We start from the raw sequence: 26,895 nt of genomic DNA, 5'->3' as shown, positions 1-26,895 counted from the left end.
ATGCCAAAACGCAAATTGAAGAAGCTCAAAAGCAGCCCCAGTAAAAAGGCCAAGTCTTCAGACCCCTCTGGTAAGATAAGGTGCTAGATGAGAGAGTATGGTCAGCACTAAATATGCTGACTGTCATTGTTTATTTTAACAAATTATCTTATTATTCCTTAATGAAATAATATTGTATAGTTTGATACAAATTATGTTAGTATATTCCTGATTGGTTGATGGTCTATAAGGAGATCAGTTGATATTTATAAATCCAGTCCTTCCACCATTTTCATTTACCAGATGCACTTGTTAAAACAATGTCACTCAACCTTGTTAAAGCTCATAGCATCTGCACCAGTTCTTAATATAGTTGCACTTTCTTATGATATGGATGTAGAAAGTGGGTTTATATCGTAGATCAAAAGACAAAGAAAAATCTGTTGTGTTTTCATATGCTACTTTAGAAGTAATTTACTTTAGTAATTTGAAGCGAGATTTCACTACTAAATGTCTGTCATCCAAACTCACATGTTTGACATTTTTACACTAAAGGCATCTGTTGTTCTAAGGAAACATTTTCAACTTGCCTGAAGACCGACCCATGCTGGTACTAAGTGTTCAGAGCCTTTGTTGTTTCTGTTTCTCAAACAGCATGCACAAGGGTTCTGCTATTGCATCTTTCTGGGTTTCTATAACTTTTTCAACCGATATTAGGAATAAACAACAGTATTTATTGTCTCTTGAAAATACAACTGAAATTTTTACCAAACCAAAATAATAAATGGATTGTCTGTAAATAAAAACAGCTTGGTTGGCAAATACTTTAAAATGTATTTGTTCAAGAAAGAGAACTTCGTTCTAAAATATCTAATGTCAACTATCTATTTAAAGGTTTTGACTGTAGTCATCAATCAGGGTTACTTCTTTATAACTAGTTCCCGGAAATTGACACATGACTGGCCTGGATTATTAATGACCACCCAAGTTGAAATAATACTTGAGAGAATAAACCAGGACATCTTATGATAGGTGTACTAGTCAGAGGCTGAGGATTTCATTATCTTTAAGTTTCAATTTCTAATAGCAATTGAAACCAACTTCATCGGTTCGTCACTATAGCAACAAGGCTCCTGATGAACTACAATTTATGCTACTAAGATTGTGTATCGTAAAATGATGTTCAAAGTCATGTTACTAGCAGATGATACTAATATTCAGCAATAATATCATCTGCTAATAGCATCAGGTATGTTATGAAAGTTCGTTTCGATACCAATGTTTGACCTGTGTCTCCTACTTGGTTGTCAGGAGAGTCTGGTCCATCTAACAGACAGGATGAAGGGCCATCATCTTCTAGTACCAGAGATCTTTCAGACTCATCATACCGCTCACAGTTAGATGACTCTCCGCTGTCTCCCTCAAACACAACAAGCTACAGTGTAGATGGTATGTTTATCTGTATATTTGTCATTTAATAATCTTCCTTACTATTGTCATAGTTGTTCTTCTACAATACTCTCCCTTATTAACTTGTTAACTTCCATCATAAACTAATGGTAACATATACAGTTATACTAATCACCATAACATTCAGGGACTACAGTCGACCCCTGCTAAAACAGTATCTGTTAGTCTGGACATTGGATAAGATGAACAAATTTATACATGAGTTGCAATCAAACTGCAGTTATATTTAAACAATTGATCAGTTTATAATGATTTTAATTAAAAAGATTAGAGAATTATTGAAGGTAAGCAAAACTTGTGTGTTAGCTGTTTATATAAGTGAGTCACGAAAATGAAATACATATCATATCGTTATATATAATTTGTGAAATATAATCTTGTATGATTTATAAATATGCTAAAAAACACAACGTAAGTTTGAATTAGTAACTGATTTTCCATTCATGAGAGAAACACAGTTGTAATTTCTGCAACTAATTTGTCGTTACAGCAGTTATCTACCATTTGTTGTTTTCTTAAAAATTTCAAAAACTGAAATTTGGCGGAAAGTTCTGTTTACTCAAAATATAACAGACTCACATGCTAGTTTTGTGCGATTTAAAAGAAGATTTCTGTGTTTAGATTATAATTCAGTTTTCACCATGTTTTCACAAGGCCACATCACATCGTAACATTCCTTTCCATAAATATTAAAGTTGAAGGTATAGTAAGGGTTTAGGTAGAGATGAAGGTGGAATATCTACTTGAGACATGGTCAATTATCAAGGGGTTAACCTGCAGTGTGTGTCAGTAATTTACTAGTAGTCAGTATACTGGTTGCGTGGTGCTAGCATGATAAATATTGTATCTCACTTTGTACAAATATGCCAGCTTTGACCTGTAAGAGGTAGACAAAATGGCCTCTAATAGCCTTGTTCACATGAGTCTCTGCAGTATCAGCCAGCTATTTAACCCAATATGGCTTCACTGATTGACTGAACCATGCTCACCATAGTCAAATATGTGACAGAGACTTGAAAATTGAGTCACACATACTAATTGTGAAAATAACATATTTTTAGAATATACAGGCACCATGACATCTCCATTAGAGAATGAAGATGTCATGGTGCCTGTATATTCTAAACTTATGTGTTTTCACAATTAGTACATCTGTCTCCATTTTCAAGTTCAGACAAGCTTTGAGTTGCAGCTACTGTAAAAACTCTATTTGACTGCCACTGTAGAATAAAGGTTGAAAAATAGAGTACCACCCTTTAATTGAACGCCACCTCTATTTGACTGCCGCTTTGACATTATTTTATTTAATTTTAACAAACCCATAATAGAAAATTATCAGTAGAAGTGTCCACAAACTAGTACTAATAATGACTTGGATACATTAATAACAATTAACTCTTTTGTATGCTGCCACAAAGTCTGACTTGCTGTGACTGATTACACTGCTGACGGTAAGGGTCATCATATAAATAATAATGATCAAATTTTATTGGCTTACTTCTCATAAAATAACTCTATGAAAAGGATGTTTATGCTTTATCTTCAAACTATAAAATCTCTCAGAAACATCTAGTAATTATCAACCTTTGGTACAGAACAAGAGAGATGATGGTTGTGTTTTATTTTAGTCAAGAGCTTGCTGTTGTTGGTATGACAAAAATATAGTTGTAAGTAATAAAAGAGGTTTATTATGTTCTCACAACTTATTTTATAGTCTACAGAGTTTCCTACAGACTGTCCACGCAGGAGTCTGATGACTGGTTCATTGACTCACTGCAAGATAAAACAGTAGGGGAGGTACTTACTGATGTTGGTGAAGACTACATTACATACTTTGAATGCATAGGAAAGATTCCCCCATTGAGTATACTTTGTCCTATGGTGAAGGAGCTGCAGTTAGAGAACATTCCAGAGAACTGCCAGTTGGAAAGGTAAAGCTGTACAGAGTTACCTTCACTTATACTACCAGAGTAGTGATTCTCCTTCCAACTGTAATAAACTAGGTGAATAAATAACATACCATACCTTAGTATGGGAATATCCTAATATATAATCAGTCTGCAGTTCATACCACGTTATAACCCTTACATTTCCTACATCTACTGTAAATGTTATCATATATCTACTTGATATGTTACAGTAACTGATACAATACATATATTTAACCAAGCGTTTCATTTCAAGTTTAAAAATGCAAAAATATTGATGAATTAATCTAATCAATACATTACATATACAATAATAAATCATGGAATAATAATCATGGTATTGGATAATAATGGAACAAAATTATTTTCATGTCTACATACTTTGGTTGTGATGTATTAGAACTGCACTGCATTGTAATATTAGTAATTGATAAGTTACAGCAAAATATACTTTAATGAAACTCTTGTGGCGAAAAGGTAATAAAGTACCTCATATGTCGTATTATGTAATCTATCAAAACCATTATAGTAAATCATCAAGTATTCTATGAATATCTACTTGTTCCTTTTACTACTTCACTATCTCTATGAGTAGTATATAGAGAGCAGATCTACACACAAAAGTGACGGATCCAGCGGGGGGATAGAAAAAGGGGGTTGTGAATTAAATTGGCTAGGGGTGTAGATTGAATCGTGTGGAGTTGAATGAGATGTTGGGGTTTGGGGGGAAATTGTGGTGTAGAGTAGGGGGTTGAATTCGAGGGGTTACGGATCCGCTCCTGGCATAATCGGCGGATTATCTGTGGATGAGTCATCGGATTAGCGGGGGATGAGTCATCCGATTGAACGCGGATTATCGCTGGATTAGTCGGGGGAATCGTCGCGGATTAGTCGGGCGAATCGTCGCCGATTATCGGTGGAATAGTGGGGGTGAATATCTGGGACATCGAGGGCTGGATGGTTTTCCGGAGTGGATCTCGCGGATTATCGAGGAGAGCGAGAGATTACCTACCGGATGAGTGAGGGGGTTAATATCTGGGACACCGAGGGGTTGATTTTCCGGAGATTGTTATATATTTGGTTGAATGAGAGATAAGTTTTTATTATAAAATATAAACTATAAATGTTACAAAAAATTCAAAATCATTCTGTCATTCGTTTTAAAAAGGAAAGTTTTGGAATACATCTTTCATCAATTTCTGTGTCACATCGACGAACTAAAATAAGAGTTGATTTTCCCAAAGAATTGAGAAACTGAACAGGAAGTAACAAATCTAATCCTTCATTATTTCCAATATTATCATATATGAAGGTATCTTTAGGTGTAGTAGAATTTGAAATAGGTTGAAGATTACAGATAAAGTCAATATCTTGAAAATTCGATCCTGGAGGACATTGCAACATTGAAAGAGTAGAGTTATATCCACATAATTCTCCTCTGTAGAATAATTTGAAATCAATTAGAATATCGATTGTGGAATTTTGAACTGAATATTCACATTCAGAATATGTTAGAACTTGCTCCGATGAAGCTGACACTATAGGATTAAGGTATAGGTTTTTTCCATCTGTTTCATCTTCATTTAGTAGTTCTTTACACGCAAATCTGTGATTGCCTGGTAATGGATAACCACAATGAATGTAGTCCAATGGAAATATTCTTCCGCATGTTTCATTATTCTTGTGATATAAAGTAGTTTCTTCGAATGGAAGTAGTAATGAAACTTCAAATTCATTGAGTGTTCTGCTTAAGCAGTTATTCGCATCGGTAACATATTGACTTCTTTGATTTCCATTTATTATTCCCGTAAAGCGTAAAATGAGAAATATTATAATGTGCAAATTCATTATAGTCATAGTGTCTTTTTAAAATACTACTCTCTTGACTGAAGTAGGCAAAGAAAATGCATAAAAAAGTATGTCAATATAATATATATAGTTCATTCTTCAAAATTATCTTGAAATACTATACAAAAAAAAGTTATTCAATTCTATTTGATGAGTCAATCCTTCTTGGATATAAAGTGATTAAATATAAAGAATTATGCAAAGTCTAACTGTGATGATTATCAATTCTTCCCATTGATATGTAGGAGTTCACTGAAGTAACGATTTGTAGCATGTTGATCATTGGCTTCTCCTCTCAAATATGGATAAAGTCTTGTTTCGGTTAATATTATGTTTGAAGGTGTGTTCCAATCAAGTGAGGATAATAATGATAGTTGGACTTTGTCACTCCTTGGTCCGATTTGAGCAGATTCCAAACACGTTCCAATATCGAGTTCGGCAAAAGTCTCATGAAGTTCTTGTCGAGTCAATCCTTCATTTCCATATCGTATTTGCATTATTCTAATACAATATTGACATCCTCGAGCTCCCTCGAAGCATCCACACCGACTTTCTAAATATGTTACGAAACGTTTATAGATATAGAATCCGATAACATAGTAAAAAGTTTCTTCAGTAACTCTTCTGATGAATTTTTTTGTGTTTTTCTTTACAACCACTCTTGATAATTGTCCATCCTTAAGATGAGCTGGAATAAACTCCTCTAGAAATATAACCGACATTGTTTCTGTTTTCTTCGTTTTTTTTTTTTTTTTGGTTCTTTCACCAACAGAGCTAAATTGAAGAATGGTGGAGAAACCTAGAGGAGTAGACTTAATATCATTCCGAATCTTTTTTTTTTTATTTTCATCCAACAGATTTTTCATCTATAATTACATCATCAATTTCATGCTCAATTTCCTCTTCCATGCTTTCTTCGATTAATGGAAATTGTGCTATATGAATGAGTCTTCTGAAGAGCAGTTGTTTCGTTTCATCACGTTGAGTAGGATGAGTCATGTAGTGCCGAATTCTATTCCAAAACACGGTTTCAAAAATCGTTTCTTCCATCGTTTTAAAATCGGTCGCGATAAATTTGTTAATCCATTCTAAATCAACCTCTTTTCCAATTTTACCTTCTCGAATGGTAGCTTCAAGATCAACCCATTCAAAGGTCATCTTCAAATCTGAGGGTGTTATCGATATTTCTTTTACACATAATGTTGATTCCAAACATTCCCTGCATTCCAACGCACTGCAGACACAGTTGGACTTTAATCTTTTCAATGACACAACTTTTCTAAAAGCAGCTGTTCCTAGAATGTAGTATAAACATTCCTCGGTAAGATGTGTACGAATTTGTTCATTTTTGTCAAGATGAACCAAGATGTTATCTGGGATTATTTCTGCAACCTCGAATGGAACAAAATCTTTAATCAGAATGTTTTGAGTCATGTTACTATGAGAAAGTCTACATTCGAAATGATTTTACATTGGATAGTATATTGAATTTATATGAGCTTAGTTATATATTATTGATATTGTATATACGAAAAGAAGAGCCAATGAAGAAATTAAAATTTTATAGTAATAATACATCGAGGAGCAAAACTCTACTATCATATATACTTAACAACAAATTCACTTCTAAAAATTATGCTAAAATATATTCTGTGCTCACTCCATCGTTACATACTCTTCTTTTTGAATAAAAATATGTTAATCCAGTTCTAAGTTGAGTGTATGAGAACACTCTATTGTCTTTTTTTACAAAACCTTTGTTTACCCCTTCCTTAGGAGATCTTGAATGTAATACTTTTAAAAAAGTGTCTTTTGTAAAACTATTCGTAGTTTTACTTAATCCTTTACTGCTATGCTTTGTAGAATGAGTTTCATCATTCCAGCAAAAGTAAGTCTTAGAATTTAAGGCTACTATTCCATGACCTGAAAATTCTACTTTGAATAAACCAGGAGTCCTTATATCATATTGATATACTTCTTTGCAACAATTTTGTAATTCCCACAACTTTGTAGGAACAGATTTACAGAGTTGGAAATCATCCGCGTGTCGATCGCAATACATCCTAGGAAACCATTTTCCATATTCTTTGTAGTATATATCAGCGATCTCTTTTCTAACGATATTATCCATAGGTGCTGAAAGAGCCATGTAGGCACTATCTGTATCCATCGCCACATACTGGAAGTCCTTTCCGTCGAAGTATCTAAAATCAAAAAAATTTCAATCCTTAATTCTTGTTATCTTAGTATTATAATACTCCCATTTCAAAAATTATCATTCAAATGTTTACCATTATACATATTTTTTCTAAAAGATACAAATGAGATTACTTACCTATCCATGAAGTCATAGTAGAACTCCAACATCCGAAGTTTAGCCAGTTGTAATATGGAGAATCCGATATGTACAGGTATATCCATTTTCATCTGAATAAATATATATACAGTCCTATTAGATTCCTTTACATATATTAGCTCAAGTAAATTTTTCATTATGATTCAATTATATCAATAAGATAATAAATATATACTACTAACCGAAGGCTTGTGTTGAGTCAACTCATAGAAGCTATCATCGATTTCCTCCAAAGATTCAAATCTGTGTGATCGTATTCTCAAGGATGCTTCATAATCTCCTTGAATATACTTGACATTTCGATGTTTTAATTTCTCAGTGATTGTTTTCCCGTACGATGAATTTCCCATGAGTTTATTGGTTGTGGCTATCAACTCTTGGTCAGGATCTTTGTCACCAGCTCTTCTAGCATTTGAGACAGATTCTCCAAATGACTGGAAAACTCTTCTAGGGGTGTATTCTATGACTTGATATATTTTGGTTATAATCAATCCATGATTAAGATACCATTTTGCTAAAGTGGTGAGTAGTAAAATTTTTTCTCCAAACATACTCCCCACCAAAGTTCGTTGTTCTTGAGGTAGCATTCCTTCCTTTTCAGCAAATTCTTTCATACTTTCACTAAGATGATTTCTATTCAAAGATGTATTCTTGAAAATGGGGCTCATTTCTGAAAACTTTTCGTATAAGTTTTCAGGAACAGATATATCGCATTCAATGAATCCATATATCTCCCCTTTTATAATCTGCTGAATAATCTCATCCTCGGTGGCAAAGGAATTGGAAGGATAAAACTCTTCGTTGAAGATACTAATAAAGTTCTTAATCTCGGTGTTATCCTCAATCATCTTGTTCCATTCACACTCCCAAATTCTTACTAAACGATATCCAAGTTCTTTAACATATTCTTCCTTCTTTATCGTTTCCTCCAGAACTTCACTCATGGGTCGATTCTTATATGGATGTATACTTATTCCTTTGGTCTTGTTACAGTTATGTCCATGCCAAAAACATCCATGAAATTGAAACACTGTATTCGATTCTTCACAATATCCATCAACAGGAAGATTATGTTGTCCAATTCTAAATTCTTTATCGTTGTTTTCATGTAAGATTTGAATATTGTCCTTCCAAGTCAAAAATTGTAACCATCCATGAGCAGCCATGCTATTTTTTCGAGAATGAGTGTATGCAAATCCATTTTCGAATCGTCTTATTCTAGGGTTTCCAGTAGGCATTTCTTGCATCATACTCCACAAATATAATGCATTTGCATCAACTCCTAGAATAAGTTCACAAAGTTTGGATTCCTTTCCAAACTTTCTTTCTCGAATCAGTGTTTTCTTCGACTCATGAAGTCTGTGAAAAACAATGCTAGGTCCACCTACGATATTGTCCTTGATAGTAAAGTAAATATCTTTATCACTTTCCTTGATCAGACAGACAGGTTGACAAGCTTTGAAATGATGTGATGAGATTGTCTGATGATGAGAACTCATAGGATGAGGAGGCGAATCTGAAAGTTTCAACATCCATTTTACTGCCAATCCAGGAAGTGAAATGGCATCTTTCAACATATCGATTCCCATGATTCTGTAAACTTCTTTTTGTTTTTCTACAGCTTCAACAAATGGTACTACGTCGAGATTGTTGTACCATACTAGAAAATCTTTTAACGTTTTCATCTTCTCTTGTTTCCAAATGTTTAAACAGATTTCATAATCAGCATCCGAAATATGTTCATCTCTCAAAGAACTGTAAAAGCATTCTTTAGCTGGTAGAAACGGTTGTTTCAACTTCTCAAGATCATCCATATATTCATAAGGATAGAATCCTTTTTGTTGAGAGCATTTGAAAGCTTTGAGATACTTTGCATAGGAAAATCCTGGAGCAATGAAGTTGGAAATATCCAAGAATTTGAATCTTCTTGATTGAATACAGCTCATCTTGTTTGTTCTTTTCACTACAAAATCAAAATCTTCGTCTTCTGTGTCTTGAAGACATCGAAGTAGAGGTCCTTTCATCACATTCAGGTCGTAGTTTTGTGAATTAAATCCTAGAATCGGAATACATGAGATGAATTTGTCGAAACGATTAAATAAATGACAAAATTCCTCTCTTGAATGGTATACTCGAGGATTGGAAAATTTGCAGGATTTAAATCTTTCTTCAACTTTTCCTTGCTTTTCAGCTTTTGCCTTCATCAACTGTCTAATGTAGTAAAGTTTTTTTTCAAGGATATCCCGGGCTTCATCAGCAATTTGGGAAATATACTGAACAAAAGAAGATATACAAGAATCAGTATCTCCCTCACTTACAAAACACTTTGGATCCTTAAATCCGGGTACATTTGAACAAACTGATATACTCATCAATTCGTGTCTCGATGTGAATGTAACCGAATTGGAATTTGGTGGAAGGTCGGATTTTGGAAGATAACACTCGATATCATAGGTGATTAAAAAGGGGTAATAAGTATCTTCCTCAGCCACGGATATTCCTATCTCTCGTTTCAGTTGTTCGAAAATTGTAGGTGTTGCCTTAAACTTTCCTCCTTCGAAGATGAAGTTTGTTACTACTTCTTGACTACATTTATGTCTATTGAAATTTCCTCTTTTTGTAAAGCTCACTTCACAGGAAGGACAACTAAACCCTTTAGTATAAGCATTAACATCCTTGATGAAACTGAAATGAGAGTTCTGCAAATCGAGGAAGAGTTCCTTTCCCTCTTTTTGGGACGATGTCCAGATGACTGTTGAGGTTTCATCAGCATTCAGAGAAAATACGGTTATACGGAGGTCAAAACATTTCTCAAGAGAAATTAAGTCTCCTAACTCAATTCCAGGAAAATTATTCATCAGATCTTTGTTGGATGAGGAAGAAGAAATGTGATTCGAGTACTTTTGAAATAGCACCTTCACAAGTTGCTGTTTTGGTCTTTGTCTGGTGCAACTACATCGGTTTGAACACTTACACATTACCTTCAATGCTAAACATCTGAAGAAACAGAGATTGTCTGTGTAAGGAGTGCAGCTACGAGGAATGTTATGCATAGTGATTACATGTCGATTGTTAAGAATGTGAGTCGGAAGATCTGAAGCCATTCCTATTTGCCCCATTCCAATCAATTTATAGAAATAGAATGAAATATTGGTAATTACATTCAATTTCCAAGCTGTATTCGGGCGTTCTCGAATCGCTATAGCAGCAAGATCTTGTCTTGTCAATTCTTCAAAGAAATTCTGTAGTTCCTGTCTTGTTGTAATCAGTTTTGCTTTTTTGAAAATTGTAGCATTATTCGATGAAGCATGAAAATATCTTAATTCTCCTGAAGTTTTATGTTCAAGAATGCATCCCACACTACAATTTAACTTAGCTCTTGTTTGTAACCCATTCCAAGTTGTCAACATCTCGTTCCATATTCTTTCCGAATGGTTTGGAGTTGGAAGTTCTGCTTGAGGAATATTTCCATTCCATAAATTTACGTTTAACGTTTCAACAACTCTTCCTCGTCGTCTTTTTGTTTTCATAGCATTCCAATATCTTCTTATTAACTCATCCCATTCCTCATCATCATTAACAGGAATGATATCCTGATTATCTTGTTCTCTTTCATTTTCGATAGGAACGATGGGCTCGACTCTATCATTAATACCAACTAAATTGTCATCATCAGCGTCCACTTCATTTTCATTTCTTTCGATTTGATTTGTAGGTTGATCAGATAAATAACTATTTTCTTCGATTTCATTTGTATTTTCTTCTTCTGATACATCTGATTCATCGGTTTCATCATCAGCAAGATTACGAGTAATAGGAGTTACTGTTATCTTAGATCGAGTAGGATCTCCTCTTCCAATTTGAGTTGAAGCAGAACGAAATGAAGAATGATGAGAATCATTCTTTACTTTTTTGAAAATGAAAGGGTGATCGGAAACTTGTATAATAATTGAGCTATCATCATATTTGCGATATTGTTCCGAAGAATCATTAGTTGATGATGTAAACGATTCTGAACTTTCATTCAATTGGAGATGAATGTGCTTGACATGTCTTTTGAGGTTTGATTTTTTGTTAAATGAAGTCAAACATTCTAAGCAGATATATTTATTAGCTGAAACGGATGATGCACTTCTTTCCCTACTTCTGCTTCTTTCTCTATTATCAATTGAAGTGGAAGGAGTAGAATTTTCCGAAGAAATTAAATTATGCTTTCGTGAAAGCTTGAACATCTTTGAGAAAGAATTCCAACTGTCAAGATTTAAAAAACTCATTTTACTATTCTCTCTACATTTATTCATTCATTAAAAATTTTTTCCACCAATTATTGTAAATCAACTTACCTCATCAGATTTGCTCCACTCTCCTTCTGAATGGGGAGTTGCCAGATACATTTCCTCGATGTAATCAAATTTCGGAGAAATATAATCCAGTGAAACAGAGATAATCCAAAATTCTGAGAGAAGATTATACATAGATATCCAAATTGTAGAATTAATCCAAACTTTTGTGCGATATATAATCCAGTTAGTTCGGAGAAATATAATCCAAAGTTCTGAGAGAAGATTATACGTAGATATCCAAATTGTAGAATTAATCCAAACTTTTGTGAGATATATAATCCAGTTAGTTCGGAGAAATATAATCCAAAGTTCTGAGAGAAGATTATACGTAGATATCCAAATTGTAGAATTAATCCAAACTTTTGTGAGATATATAATCCAGTTAGGTATAGAAATAGTTCGAAAAAAACTCTCGATAATGGTGAGTCCATCAAACTTGGCTGTATTTATACTAGTCAAGTTCAAGGAGGTGGAACCTGCACAAAAGCTATAAATCACTTCTAATCCAACTTGTCTCACTCAACTTTCGCGAAATTGGATTTCGCGAAATTGGATTTCGCGAAATTACACATTATATATATTATATAGTCAACTTTCGCGAAATTGAATTTCGCGAAAAGTGAATTTCGCGAAATTGGATTTCGCGAAATTACACATTATATATATTATATAGTCAACTTTCGCGAAATTGAATTTCGCGAAAAGTGAATTTCGCGAAATTGGATTTCGCGAAATTACACATTATATATATTATATAGTCAACTTTCGCGAAATTGAATTTCGCGAAAAGTGAATTTCGCGAAATTGGATTTCGCGAAATTACACATTATATATATTATATAGTCAACTTTCGCGAAATTGAATTTCGCGAAAAGTGAATTTCGCGAAATTGGATTTCGCGAAATTACACATTATATATATTATATAGTCAACTTTCGCGAAATTGAATTTCGCGAAAAGTGAATTTCGCGAAATTGGATTTCGCGAAATTACACATTATATATATTATATAGTCAACTTTCGCGAAAAGTGAATTTCGCGAAATTGGATTTCGCGAAATTACACATTATATATATTATATAGTCAACTTTCGCGAAATTGAATTTCGTGAAAAGTGAATTTCGCGAAATTGGATTTCGCGAAATTACACATTATATATATTATATAGTCAACTTTCGCGAAATTGAATCTCGCGATTTTCAATTTCGCGAAAAGTCTTCTGATATTATGGATGATGCAACTAAATTTATCAAAACTCATTAATCATTTGATGAGGAGAATTGTATATAACCAGCAGAATTTTACTAAAACGATATCAGTTCTTCATTCAAACTCAGAGAATTAACACACTACACAACTATGGAGGATAATACTCAATCTGGAGTGATAAAACCTGGATCGAATAGTTCAGTGAAGATGACGAAAAAGAGAATTTCACCTGTAACTCTTTCTAACACGACTCCTTCAACGAAGAAGAAATCCAACCAAATCGAAACGAATTTGGAGCAAAGGGTAAGAGATGTGGCAGACAAGTTAAGAACATTAAGTAAGGCTACTTTAATGGAAGCAAAATCACTGCAGAGAATGTCAGATCTTTCAATAGGATTGATTATGGAGGTGACAAAAACGGAAGAAGCTCATTCGATCCATGGAGCGTGCTGTATCATTCACTTCAACTATGTGGAAAATGGGATTAGTAAATCTACTGCTGTATTTGCTCCACAACGATTTCTGGATGGATCGCTGTCTTATCCAAGTATTATGGTATATCTTGGATTAAAACCTAAGGCTAATGGACAGGGAAGTTACCATGACTTAAGAAGAGTAACAGAAGGAACCTCAACTCCCTCAGACATGAAACGTACTCTAGCCAATCTGAGATCGAAGAAACTTGAAAAACTTATACAACATTTCGAGATTCGTCATCTCAAGGAGTTCAAAGCACCATCTATTTTCCACTATCACAATGTTGGAGCAAGTGAATACAAAGATGGTGAAGGCAATGTGGATGTGGTACCAACTGTAGCATTTTCAACCAAAGTTGATGGAGAGGAAGTTCAAGGAACTTTAACGATGCCTTCGAGATGTGCCCTTTCGTTGAAAGAAAATTATCCGGGTATCATTATATACAAGGGGCTAGTAACATCTCACAATACTCGCGAATACTACGATGTAGTAGTCATGGGACATGAAGAAGCAAGCAGATTTTACGAGAGTTCGGTACAATGCAAAAAGGATCCTTCTATCTCACTTATTTCCGATGACGATGAGTGATTGATGAACAACTCGATACAAACTTCGTTTTAAAGAATGTACATGAACATTTTCTTATATATATTCAATGTTTCATTTATACTATGTTATCTTTATTCTGACGTATCTACTTGTACACTTCGTTTTAAAGAATGTACATGAACATTTTCTTATATATATTCAATGTTTCATTTATACTATATTATCTTTATTGTGACTTATCTACTTGTACATTTCATATATTTCAAGTTAAACATAAACTATTTTATTTTTATTGAAACGAAATGATGATGGAAATAATGAATAATACATATAAATATATCTTTTAAAGTGAATAATTTTGTAATAAAACTGATCTTTCATTCAACATATATAAAAAACCGAAAAATAAAAAATCCTTAAAATTCTTAACCATTCAAGAGCTTCAACATTACAAAAACATCAAATCTTCAAAAAAAAATAACTTTGTACATGAACACTTTCTCATATATATTCAACGTTCTCAAATATATAACATTCTCCACTTTGCACATAAACACTTTCTCATATATATTCCATGTTTCAAATATATAACAATCTCCGGAAAATCAACCCCTCGGTGTCCCAGATATTAACCCCCTCACTCATCCGGTAGGTAATCTCTCGCTCTCCTCGATAATCCGCGAGATCCACTCCGGAAAACCATCCAGCCCTCGATGTCCCAGATATTCACCCCCACTATTCCACCGATAATCGGCGACGATTCGCCCGACTAATCCGCGACGATTCCCCCGACTAATCCCGCGATAATCCGCGTTCAATCGGATGACTCATCCCCCGCTAATCCGATGACTCATCCACAGATAATCCGCCGATTACGCCAGGAGCGGATCCGTAACCCCTCGAATTCAACCCCCTACTCTACACCACAATTTCCCCCCAAACCCCAACATCTCATTCAACTCCACACGATTCAATCTACACCCCTAGCCAATTTAATTCACAACCCCCTTTTTCTATCCCCCCGCTGGATCCGTCACTTTTGTGTGTAGATCTGCTCTCTATATACTACTTCTATGTACTTATATCTACTCCTGTGTCACATGTTTAATACAAGCACTGTTCAGGTAGGCATCACTTCGTATAAGTCAATCACAGATAGTTTGATATCTTACATTTTTGAATAGTTTGAATACTTACACATATTCTGATGCATGATAGTATATTACTCAGTAATAAATCGACACAAAGTATCATCAAACAACTTTTACTATCAGTGAGTGGCTTCAACTGAAGAGTTCTTATCTGTAATAACTTCATCAACACATGTACAATAATAAATCATAGATTGATTCTTTATCAGTACATGTGATAGTTTGGTTTTATTTTAATAATTCATACAGATTATTATGATAACTGAGCATTCAATTTAGCTGCCCATCTGCTCTGTAGTCTTTCATTTAATAGTAGAACAAATTCATTTTATGTACTGAGATACTTTATCATAGCCTGTGAACTTATACTATTATACCTTTAATTTATCACATGTATATATTACAGTCTATCCTCTCTGACTCAACTGGAGATGCTATGGCTGAGTGACAACAACTTCAAAGAAGGCCTCCCTGAGGCTGTTGGAGCTCTTACTTCTCTCGCTGAGCTATACTTGGGAAGGTGCCAACTTCAGGACCTCCCTGAATCGTGAGTATAACTCAGTCTCTCTGTAAAAAGTTTCTGAGCAAAAGAAGTATATTCACTACCAGAGCATTTCAGGATCTTGTTTGCTCTTGCTACCTCATGCAGAAATTTATTTGAATTTTTAAAATTACTTAAAAATTTTATGTTATGTAATAATTTTTTGTCAGTAGAGTTTCTATACAGTCATACTTAAGTTATAAGTTACATATACTACATATATATTATACATAAGTTATAAGTTACATTTCATTTTATAAGTTACATCTGGCCCTTTGAGGACAGCCACTACGCTGATGTGGCCCTCGGTGAAAATGAGTTTGACTGCTCTAAACCCTGCTCTAAAGGTTTCAATTAATTTATGCAGTAGTTGAGTATGCAGCTGTCATATATTTAACTAAATTGTTTCATTACAACTATGCATTAGTATGAAGTTGACACTTGGACAGAAGCCAACTTCAGGACCTCCCTGAATCGTGAGTATAACTCAGTTTCTCTGTAGGAAGTTTCTGATCAAAAGAAGTATATTCACTACCAGAGCATTTTAGGATCCTTTCTGCTATTGCTACCTCATGCAAAGATTTATTTAAATTTTTAAAATTACATTAATGCTTTATGTTATATAATAATTGTTGTCAGTGACATTTTTATACTCTAATGCTTTTAATTATTTTACACAGTATTTGTGTATCAGGTGTCATATATTCAACTAAATTGTTTCATTACAAATTTAATACTATAAAAATATTGATGGATTAATCAATACATTACATGTACAATAATAAATCATGGAATAATAATCATGGTAGTGGATAATAATGGAACAAAATCATTTTCATGTCTACAAACTATGGTTGTGATGTATTAGAGCTGCACTGCGTCATTGCAGTACATTTTAGTGCATTACATCTCTCTAATGCACAGTAGACATTTACTGCAACTGTACTCCAACTGGCAATTACCCACTACGGTCTACTGCACATTTATTTCCATGATGTGTTACATGAAACCCAGCATTTCATGCATACTGCGAATATGTATTCTTCAAAACTTTAAACTGCATACATACTGCAACTATGCATTAGTATGAAGTTGATACTGTGGATAACCTAACACTGCTGGATTTCCATGTGTCTGTTCAGCATTGTCACTGTTACTACACATTGCACACAATCAATGGCGTTTGAAAGTTGGAAACGAAACCAGCTTCAGCGTAAACAGCTTCAGCTTTGATTGTCTCCAGTCTGTCAACCAATCTGATCACTCATGTGTGGTCTCAGCAGATTGAGTCTGTTCCTACTATTAGCTGCCAAAGGAATCCACTGTAACCTGGTCTGTGTGAGAAATTCTGGCTGCTGAGATCAGCCTAAGTATGCTAAGTTCATGTGAGAAACTAATTCCAAACACACATGTGCATATAACCAAGGCACAGACATCTGTCTATATCACATGGACATTTCTATACATAGACATGGGGATGTCTATGTGATATAGATATGTCACATATACATTTGTATGTCAGATTGTCTAATATATCTATAGTGTAATGAGAAGTTATTCATGGATCCAGCGCTGTGAAATGCGCACTAGCAACACTGTAACTGCATCCAACACTGCTTATTGTGCAATAGGTAATACCTCCATTGTACCAATACTGTGTATTAGATAATAATTGTAATGACTGTGATTATTATGCTGTGAATTCTGTTATTTCATTGTGTGAATTAGTGCTTGGCACGAGCACTTCTTTACAAATGGGGTTTTTGAGTATTGGATCTATTGATACAGATTTTTGTTTAAATTTTCTAAATATTACATTTAAATCTTAAAATTTACAAAGCATTGATATGTCTATTTAATTTATTTATTATTTTCCACTGTTTTATTGACTGACATTCGTGCTCGCAGTGTTAACTGGCCGGTTGTTAAACAGTCAAAAGCGCAGCAAAATAGACTGAGTTTTTGTTCACACTACTCGACAGATCCGTGTACCAAAACCCGAACTCGAAAGTCAAAAACCCGAACCCGCAAGACCGAAATATCAGAAATCTCTATTACCTGATACTCGAGAGGAGATAAACCCGCGGGTTCAACGAGTATTATTACCCGTGACCAGCACTAGTGTGGATGCATTTATTGTAACCATAAAAATATGTAGATTATTTTAATATCAAAAAACTTGTGATATACAATTCCAGGTTTTTTGAGTTCAGACCTGCAAATAAAGTTTAATAATCGGGCTTGAGTCTAGCTTCAATACTTGCTGGCCTGGGTCGGGTTAAGCTGGATTTTTCTTAGATCTGATGTAACCTCCATGTGGAGCATTTATACTCTAATAAACTCAAAAGCTAATCTTACATAATGTCGTATCTAAATTATCACTTGTAAGTTTTATTAAATTTCCTTTTGAAATGTTTCTTTATTGAGATTACTAGTTCTTCAGCTTTGGCTTTTTAGTCAAAGTTTATCTGCTCTAGTCAAGTGGCAGCACTTGATTGGCTTTCATTCATCGCGTTCAATGCTCCTGATTGGCTTAAGGACTCCTGTGTTGACCACTTAGTAACTAGCAGAAGAGATCAAAGGAAAAACATAGCTGGTTTCTAACTTAGTACAGTAAAACCTTGACATGCCAAGTTGATCCTTTTCAATATTTTTGGTATGTCGAAATTCAAATATTATCATCTGTTCAGCAGTTTTTGAAGATGAAATTCAAAGATACAATCACCTAATATGATGTGCCAATTTTACTTCATTGTAGCCACACATTCATTCCTCATAGCTTTTGGTCTCTGTACATCCATGTTCACTGTCTTGTGGTAGAGACCACCCAACACATTATGTACTACTGATAATCATCCTAAAACATGATCATAAACATTAGAAGGCTGACACTACAAACTGTTCAAGTCTTCTTAATATGCAGGCTTAGTTGTAAAAAGGTTGATATCAGTGAGTAAAATCACAACTAAGGTTTTACTTGTTATAAATATACAGTCAAACATGGATAACTCGAACTTCAAGGGACCGAGCAAAAGTGTTCGAATTATCAGAGCGTTCAAGTTATCAGAGCACTGTCACAAGTCCATGTATTTACTTATTTATTAGTAGATACATGTACATATACAAACTACAATATAAATCAAAAGCACAAATGGCTTGTTTCAAATTAAATGCTTCTAATGTAAAGTTTAAAACGTTTTTATTAAAAAGTATAGAGATTTTTCTATCACTTGAGATTGGTTTGTTGTTTGAGGTGATGTTATTGCCAGGACATTTTTTAGATTGACATTGGCAAAACTTGATCGTTGTTGAAATGCTCAAAAGAAAAGACATCTTTTTCTTTTGAGCGTTTTACCCACGATCAATTTTGCCGAATTTTCTTGAAGTTTATGCAAAGATAACCTTACTTTACCTGGGATTCGTTAAGAGCAACACTCCGAGGCAGTTCAATTAAAAGTTTTACGAGGTTTAACGGTACATTGTATATCACTCACGCTTTTGGAATGGATACTTATTGAATGTACACACGTATTCTGTGTTTAGGTCAAACGATGAATAGTTTTTTTTAGCTAAGACAACGTATACGTTTAATTACAACAATTTTTAAGACGTTTTAAACATTCAACATTCCGACGTGGATTCAACACGGAATCAACGTCGGAAAACTATTCATCGCGGGCTAGCCGGGTCACGCACTCAAGGATTTTCGCCACGCACATACAAAACAAAAACAACATGCTGTTTTTGTTTTGTATGTGCGTGGCGAAAATCCTTGCGCGCGTGACTCGGCTAGCCCGTGCTATTCATCGTATAGCAGTATAAATCAAATTTGACCAAACCTTTAGAAAAGTCGTTGACAAAAATATTTTGCCGATTGTGGTAATAACGACGCTTATGAATTACGAAAAGATGAGGTTTACCTCTATGGCTTTGAATAAAGTGATTTTCTAAAGCAATAACAACCGTTTCGGTAGCCGTTGGGAAAAAAACAGTTCAAATTAACAGTGTTGAGTTCGAGTTATCTATAGCAATTTATCATTACGTGGGAACGGACCATGGAAACCGTTCGAATTAACCATGTGTTCGAGCTATCCGTGGGCGAGTTATCCATGTTTGACTGTATTTGTCATGGAACTATTTTTTTATTCTATTTCCCAATTTAATAGCAAATTATATAAAATCTATAAAAGAAATCATTAGACTGTCAAATCCCAACTTGAGATCAGTTCTACATACAATTATTTGCACCCGCAACATAAAATATGAGCAAATTTTTGTCAGAAGTTACGAAGTAGCTATAATATCCAAAATGCAACATTCAACCTTTACTAAAACATGACATCTGTTAAATCAAATGGGATCCAAACTATAAATAAATCATCCAAACAATAAAAATATATAATTCAGGTTGGTTTATAATGTTTAGAATATGTTAGAATATATTGTATCCTTTATTTGTATTACTCATTATCACTAAACCTATGCATTGCTGATTCTAGACTCAATTCACATGGATTTTGGGCAATATAACAATAAATATCTCTTTATTGGTTATTACTCAACATTTTCTCGCTTGTGATAAATTTCCATTAGTCGTGGAGCTTGCGACTACTGCTCTGCTCTACCATCGACAGCGCTCCCCATATATACATTTATTTTACTCGTTCCTGCTAATGGAACCGAGTAGGAAATCGTATAAAAGTACGAATAATAGAATTGCTAACTCGTTGGCATGGTTATAATAAACAGAATTATTAGCGATACGATAGAAGAAGCAAACACAACATGCAAGATATATAGGAGTAGTTATAAGAATAATCCTTCTTTTCTGTATCATTAATCATTAATATATTATCTTAACATTCACACATCACATTCAGGATATAAGAGGAATAAATACTGATCAAATATGTATTTCCATACTAATTTCTCTGGAAGTGACCCTCTAGCTAATGTCTTCTATCCTCCCATATAATAACTGTTCACCGTACTTTATATATTTAACTGTTTAGTTTTAGTATATTTACATTTGGAAAACAATAAAATAGATTAATTAATCAATATATTACATATACAATAATAAATCATAGATTGATTTCTTATCAGTACATGTGATAGTTTGGTTTATTTTAATAATTCATACAGATTATTATGATAACTGAATATTCAATTTAGCTGCCCATCTGTTCTGTAGTTCTTCATTTAATAGTAGAACAAATTAATTTTATGTACTGAGATACTTTATCATAGCCTGTGAACCTATACTATTATACCTTTAATTTATCACATGTATATATTACAGTCTATCCTCTCTGACTCAACTGAAGGAGCTACGGCTGAGTGTCAACAACTTCAAAGAAGGCCTCCCTGAGGTCGTTGGTACTCTTACTTCTCTCACTGTGCTAGACTTGGACAGGTGCCAACTTCAGGACCTCCCTGAATCGTGAGTATAACTCAGTCTCTCTTTAGGAAGTTTCTGAGCAAAAGAAGTATATTCACTACCATTGCATTCCAGGATCTTGTTTGCTCTTGCTACCACATGCAGAGATTTACTTGAATTTTTAAAATTACTTAAAAATTTTATGTTATGTAATAATTTTTTGTCAGTAGAATTTCTATACAGTCATACTTGGACTTACGAGCTTAATGCGTTCCGAGACTGACCTCGTATGTCAATTTACTCGCATGTTGGTGCAATTTATTTATATATAGAACTATTAAATATGTATTGATTGGTTTCTATACTTTAAACACCGCAAACAAAAACACTCAAAACAAGATATTGTAACAGAAAGAACATGTTGGTTGTTGTCCTAGCTTACCACATGCTTTCAAAAAGCAACAAACAAAAAATAATGCAAGTAAATGTGATTATTAAAATGTAAAATCAAATACATACAATAGCAGCTAACGCTAGCATTAGCCAGGGAGGGAGAGATAATTTATTCTGCATTACAACATTTGACTTTGATAAATTTGGATTTTATTACAGTCTTAAAAGACAAGCTTAGAAGCAGACTTGAAAGCAAAGTTTCGTTTTAAACTTAACGTAATTAAAATTTATTCGGCGTTCAGAGTTTCTCGCGGCTTGGCTAACTTTTCTTCCGTTTCGCTCCCACGACCAGCTGGTCATTTTAAGAAACACCTAACTAAGGACGTTTGCCTTTGTCGCCCTTTCAACGCATTTCGATAAAGACAAACACAGGTGTCGTCACAAAGGGTTAATGCACGACCACTAGCCAACTTGTCCGAATGTATATATTTTATAGTCCTGATATATAGCATCGGCCTTTTTACACAGCATCGTTTCAGTTACGCTTTTGCGAGCCAATTGTTTATCTTTTATCCAATGCCTGAGCGGTCTCTCCATCAGCGATCGTGAAGATCGCTGCACCGTTTAGAAACTATGGTTAGTCTTTTTGCAAACTAAATGCTCTTAGTATAATCCTTCTGTTTGCTAATTGTGAATGTATTTCTGTCATATTGCTGAGCTGGCTCAATCACGCATACACATTTGCATGTTTTCAATAATTTCACATTTAATATCAATTGTTATCATTTGCCTTTTCTTTGTATTATCCTTCATTGTACCGGTTGACTTTCAGTCCACAATATATTGTATTATCCTTCATTGTACCGGTTAACTTTCAGTCCACGCACAATATATTTAATTCACATAATCCTGCACTGAAAATCGTGCACAAAAAACACGGTGCAAAAGTATAACCTGAGCAGCTTAAAAATACAGAGTGATGCTGTTCTCATAAGACACCTCTGACATACTTGGCTACTGACTCGCGTGCTCGTATCTCAAACATGGCTCGTATATTAGTGCTAAAACTTGCTTAAGAACTGGCTTGTATCTCAAGTTTTTTGTATGTTGGGGCACTCTTATGTTGAAGTATTACTGTACTCCAAAGTTTTTAACTTATTTGTGCAGTATTTGTGTATCAGGTGCCATATAATTAACTAAGAGTTTTATTTCAAGTTTAAAAATACAAAAATATTGATGGATTAATCAATACATTACATATACAATAATAAATCATGGAATAATAATCATGGTAGTGGATAATAATGGAACAAAATCATTTTCATGTCTACAAACTATGGTTGGGATGCATTAGAACTGTACTACGTCATTGCAGTACATTTTAGTGCATTACATCTCTCTAATGCACAGTAGATATTTACTGTAACTGCACTCCAACTGGCAATTACCCACTACGGTCTACTGCACATTTATTTCCATGATGTATTACATGAAACCCAGCATTTCATGCATACTGTGAATATGTATTCTTCAAAACTTTAAACTGCATACATACTGCAACTATACATTAGTATGAAGTTGATACTGTGGATAACCTGACACTGCTGGATTTCCATGTGTCTGTTCAGCATAGTCACTGTTACTACACATTGCACACAATTGATGGTGTTTGAAATTTGGAAACGAAACCAGCTTCAGCGTAAACAGCTTCAGCTTTGATTGTCTCCAGTCTGTCAACCAATCTGATCACTCATGTGTGGTCTCAGCAGATTGAGTCTGTTCCTACTATTAGCTGTCAAAGAAATCCACTGCAACCTGGTCTGTGTGAGAAATTCTGGCTGCTGAGATCAGCCTAAATATGCTAAGTTCATGTGAGAAACTGATTCCAAACACACATGTACATATAACCAAGGCACAGACATCGGTCTATATCACTGGAACATTTCTATACATAAACATGGGGGATGTCTATATGAAATAAACATGTTACATATACATATGTCAGATTGTCTAATAGGTCTATAGTGTGAAAATGCTATTAATGGATCCAGCACTGTGAAATGCGAACTAGCAACACTGCAACTGCATCCAGCACTGCTTATTGTGCAGTGGGTAATACATCCACTACACCAATACTGTGTATTAGATAATAATTGTAATGACCGTGATTATTATGTTGTGAATTCTGTTATTTCATCATGTAACTGCATTTATTGTGATCATAAAATATGTAGATTATTTAAATTTAAAAAAAAGTTTCATATGAAATTTCAGGTTTTTTTTCATTTCAGACCTGCAAATTAAGTTAAATAATCGGGCTTGAGTCTGGCTTCAATACTTGTTGGCCTGGGTTGGGTTGGGCTGGATTTTTCTTAGATCTGATCTAACTTCCATGTGGAGTATTTATACTCTAATAAACTGCAAAACAATTTACTGCTTCAAACTATTTAATATTTACCTTGCAGTTTTATTTATTCAACATAATTTATAAATACATACTTGTTTATTAATCATGTTGAATGATAATTTACCATCAGGGTAATTGATTATCACACCAATGACTCTATTAAATACATGTTTTGTGGGTTATCTGTGAAAATTGACTGCAGTACGTAAATGTTTCCAGCCTTCCATTTCTCTCACTTACATTCAAAAGTCACTGCATGTCATTTGTCAATTTTTCAAATGTAACTGCATGTCAATTGCATCCGCTATAGCTATAATTATTAGATGGAAAAAATTCCATAACAGCTTTATAATGGCTGCCAGTAAACCTGGCTTGTCACTATGTTAACTGATATAATTGTGAAGAAATTTGCTAGAGAAAATTCTTACAGATACCGTAAAACCTCTAATTGATTGCCATGACGCTTTATATATAAACCTTTTCGCCATAGTGACGATCAGATGGGTATCATTAGCAGTTAAATGGAGGTGGCATTAAAATTGAAGCTGGCGTTGTATTTTTTAAATAGCTTGTCGGATTTTAGAGTAGACAAAGTTAACCCTGTTTAGAGGTGAAGTGAATGTCACCTTGGTTTTCAGTTTTCTCTGGGCAGAGCGACGGATTTGCAATGCAATAAATCCGCATATAAAGGGTCTCTAAATAAATATGTATTTGGAAGCCGATAAATATCTTTACTAGTTGATATCTATTGCTTACAATTAACCTGTGATGATAATTTAGCATGTGGCCCTGTGTCCTGCTTTAAAATTTGATGGCGTTTTGATTTTTTTACTTTATTCTAAATTTTAAGATATTTTTTCATTTTATAACTATATTTATATATTTATAAATGCTTCTAACCTTCTAAAAAAGGAACCAAGGCATCATTTGCCAGGGTTGTAAATAACTGGGTAAGAAATTGTCTAGCCCTAAATTCTTGTTTTTTCATAACTGCTACAGAGACACCTGTTATGATTAAAGAAAGTTTTATATCTACTGTCTAGTCTCTTTGACATGTTCAGCAGGTGTGATAAGGTTAATTATTGGTACTGCATTGTTAGAGGTAGAATATACACTCAGTTAAAATAAGATGGAATATTATGGTTGTGATGCTAGCTTGTGTTACTGTTAAGATTTCCTAGTAAAGAAATACAATGATAAATAACATTAAGATAAGACTAATATGCTTCAGTTGTTATGTAGGCTGAGCAAGTTGAGTCAGTTGGAGATGCTTGACATCAGCGGGAATGAGTTGAAGGAAGTACCTGAAGCTGTGTTCCATCTCACAGAGCTGAAGAAGCTTGACATCAGCTATAACTATGAACTTACAAAGATAGATGAAAAGGTTATGGCTCTCAACAAACTTCAAATGCTGAACTGTGATGGATGTACAAAACTAATATCTCCCCCATACACTGTATGTCAGGACGGAATTCATGCGATTCAGGAATACTTCAAAGCACTTAACCAGGGAAGAGAAATAGAAGTCTGTAATGCACCAGTCGCCATTGTGGGAAATTCCCTTGCTGGAAAACCAGTATCGTAAAAAATGTTCTGCAAGGGACACGTGTTTTGACAGAGCGACGCAAATCAGACGTGTCCTTCATAGATGAAGCCACAAAAGGCTTTGAAGTTCACGATTTGAAGCTACCAGATTCTACTGCCAATCTTATCGATCACGGAGGCCAAGATGTTTACCATATTGCTTATCAATATGCGCTGAAAGAAAATAGTATACCATTGTTTGTTGTGAGTTTTAAGCAATTTCTGGAAATTTCACACATAAAGGGTTTACGGGTGGCTGTGAAAGAAACGTGATGGGACTGGATGTCTCATTTATATTTGTCTTGTCCCCTTCTTGGCCCGCCTTTACTCGTGTTCACTCATGCTGATGCGGTTTCAAATCAGAGTGTAGAAGTCTGCCAAGACAACTTCTTGGAGAAGATCGAGCAACTTCGGGGAAATATGCTAACAGAGGAAAGTAAATTTCATGGCGCAAAGCACGGAGAGTTTCAGAAGATCCTACATTTGTCTAATACCAAAGCACCAGTATTTCATCCTGAAGAGGTTTTTATATTCAGTGATGACCAGAAAGAAACGTCGAACATCGAGAAGCTCAAACTGGCTTTAGGTAAGAGATGTAAATCGTTCAAAACAATTATTCCTGAAGCATGGAATGAAATCACACAGTTTGTGACGGATCAAACTGATAAGTCAGTCATAAATCTTTCACTTATCGAGGAAAAGTATTCCGTCAAGGAATCTGACACAGTGCTACGATATATGCACAACACCGGTAGCATTCTCTGGTATAACCAATTAAATTCCCTCAAACCATTTGTCTTTCACCAGATTCATCATATCACCGAAACAATATCTTTTTTGTTTCATCATCGACCAGAAGAGCAGTGGAAAGAGAGGCTGGCTACTTTTAAACCATTTCTGTATCAAGGTCGGCAGATAAACAAACCTAAATACGAGGAAATGGTTGAGGACTTTGAACATGATGGTATACTAGACTCAGCTCTTCTGTACTATCTGTTGACAAAGGAGTCAGACAAGTTTCCCTGGGAAGTGTCTGTAGAACTACTGAAGAGCTTTAAGGTGTTGCATGGGCCAGTGCATAAGTGTTCAAAAGAATACTATCTTATTCCTTTTGCCTCTCAGTCTAGCATGGATGGCTCTTGGGAGACGGATGGAGATCTTCAGCTTCGACTTGAAATACAGTTTGGAGGCTTGCCTTTACCCATATACGGATTTCATCTAGCGATAGTGAAATTCTTAAATGTGGAAACCAGTCTTCATTCAACTATAAAGGTTCGAAA

At 34.5% G+C, this 26,895-nt stretch overlaps 1 protein-coding gene across 1 annotated transcript; it reads left to right on the top strand.

Annotated features, from left to right (window-relative positions):
• Positions 1-25,616, top strand: LOC137404815 (uncharacterized). Its single transcript, XM_068091045.1, has 6 exons — positions 1-70; positions 1,291-1,428; positions 3,164-3,380; positions 15,717-15,857; positions 21,154-21,294; positions 25,274-25,616. Exons 1-6 carry the CDS (start codon positions 1-3, stop codon positions 25,614-25,616), a joined length of 1,050 nt encoding a protein of 349 aa, XP_067947146.1.
• The last annotated feature ends 1,279 nt before the right edge of the window (positions 25,617-26,895 follow it).

This window comes from Watersipora subatra, chromosome 9 (genome assembly GCF_963576615.1).
Source record: "Watersipora subatra chromosome 9, tzWatSuba1.1, whole genome shotgun sequence".
NCBI lineage: Eukaryota > Metazoa > Bryozoa > Gymnolaemata > Cheilostomatida > Watersiporidae > Watersipora > Watersipora subatra.
The sequence above is the reverse complement of the archived record's forward strand: the minus strand, read 5'-3'. Positions and strand labels throughout refer to the sequence as shown.

Coding starts and splice junctions, on each gene's coding strand:
- LOC137404815 (XM_068091045.1), top strand. CDS start 1: ATGCCAAAACGCAAATTGAAGAAGCTCAAAAGCAGCCCCAGTAAAAAG. Junction 1,429..3,163: donor AACAAGCTACAGTGTAGATG/GTATGTTTATCT, acceptor CTTATTTTATAG/TCTACAGAGTTTCCTACAGA. Junction 15,858..21,153: donor CTTCAGGACCTCCCTGAATC/GTGAGTATAACT, acceptor TATATATTACAG/TCTATCCTCTCTGACTCAAC.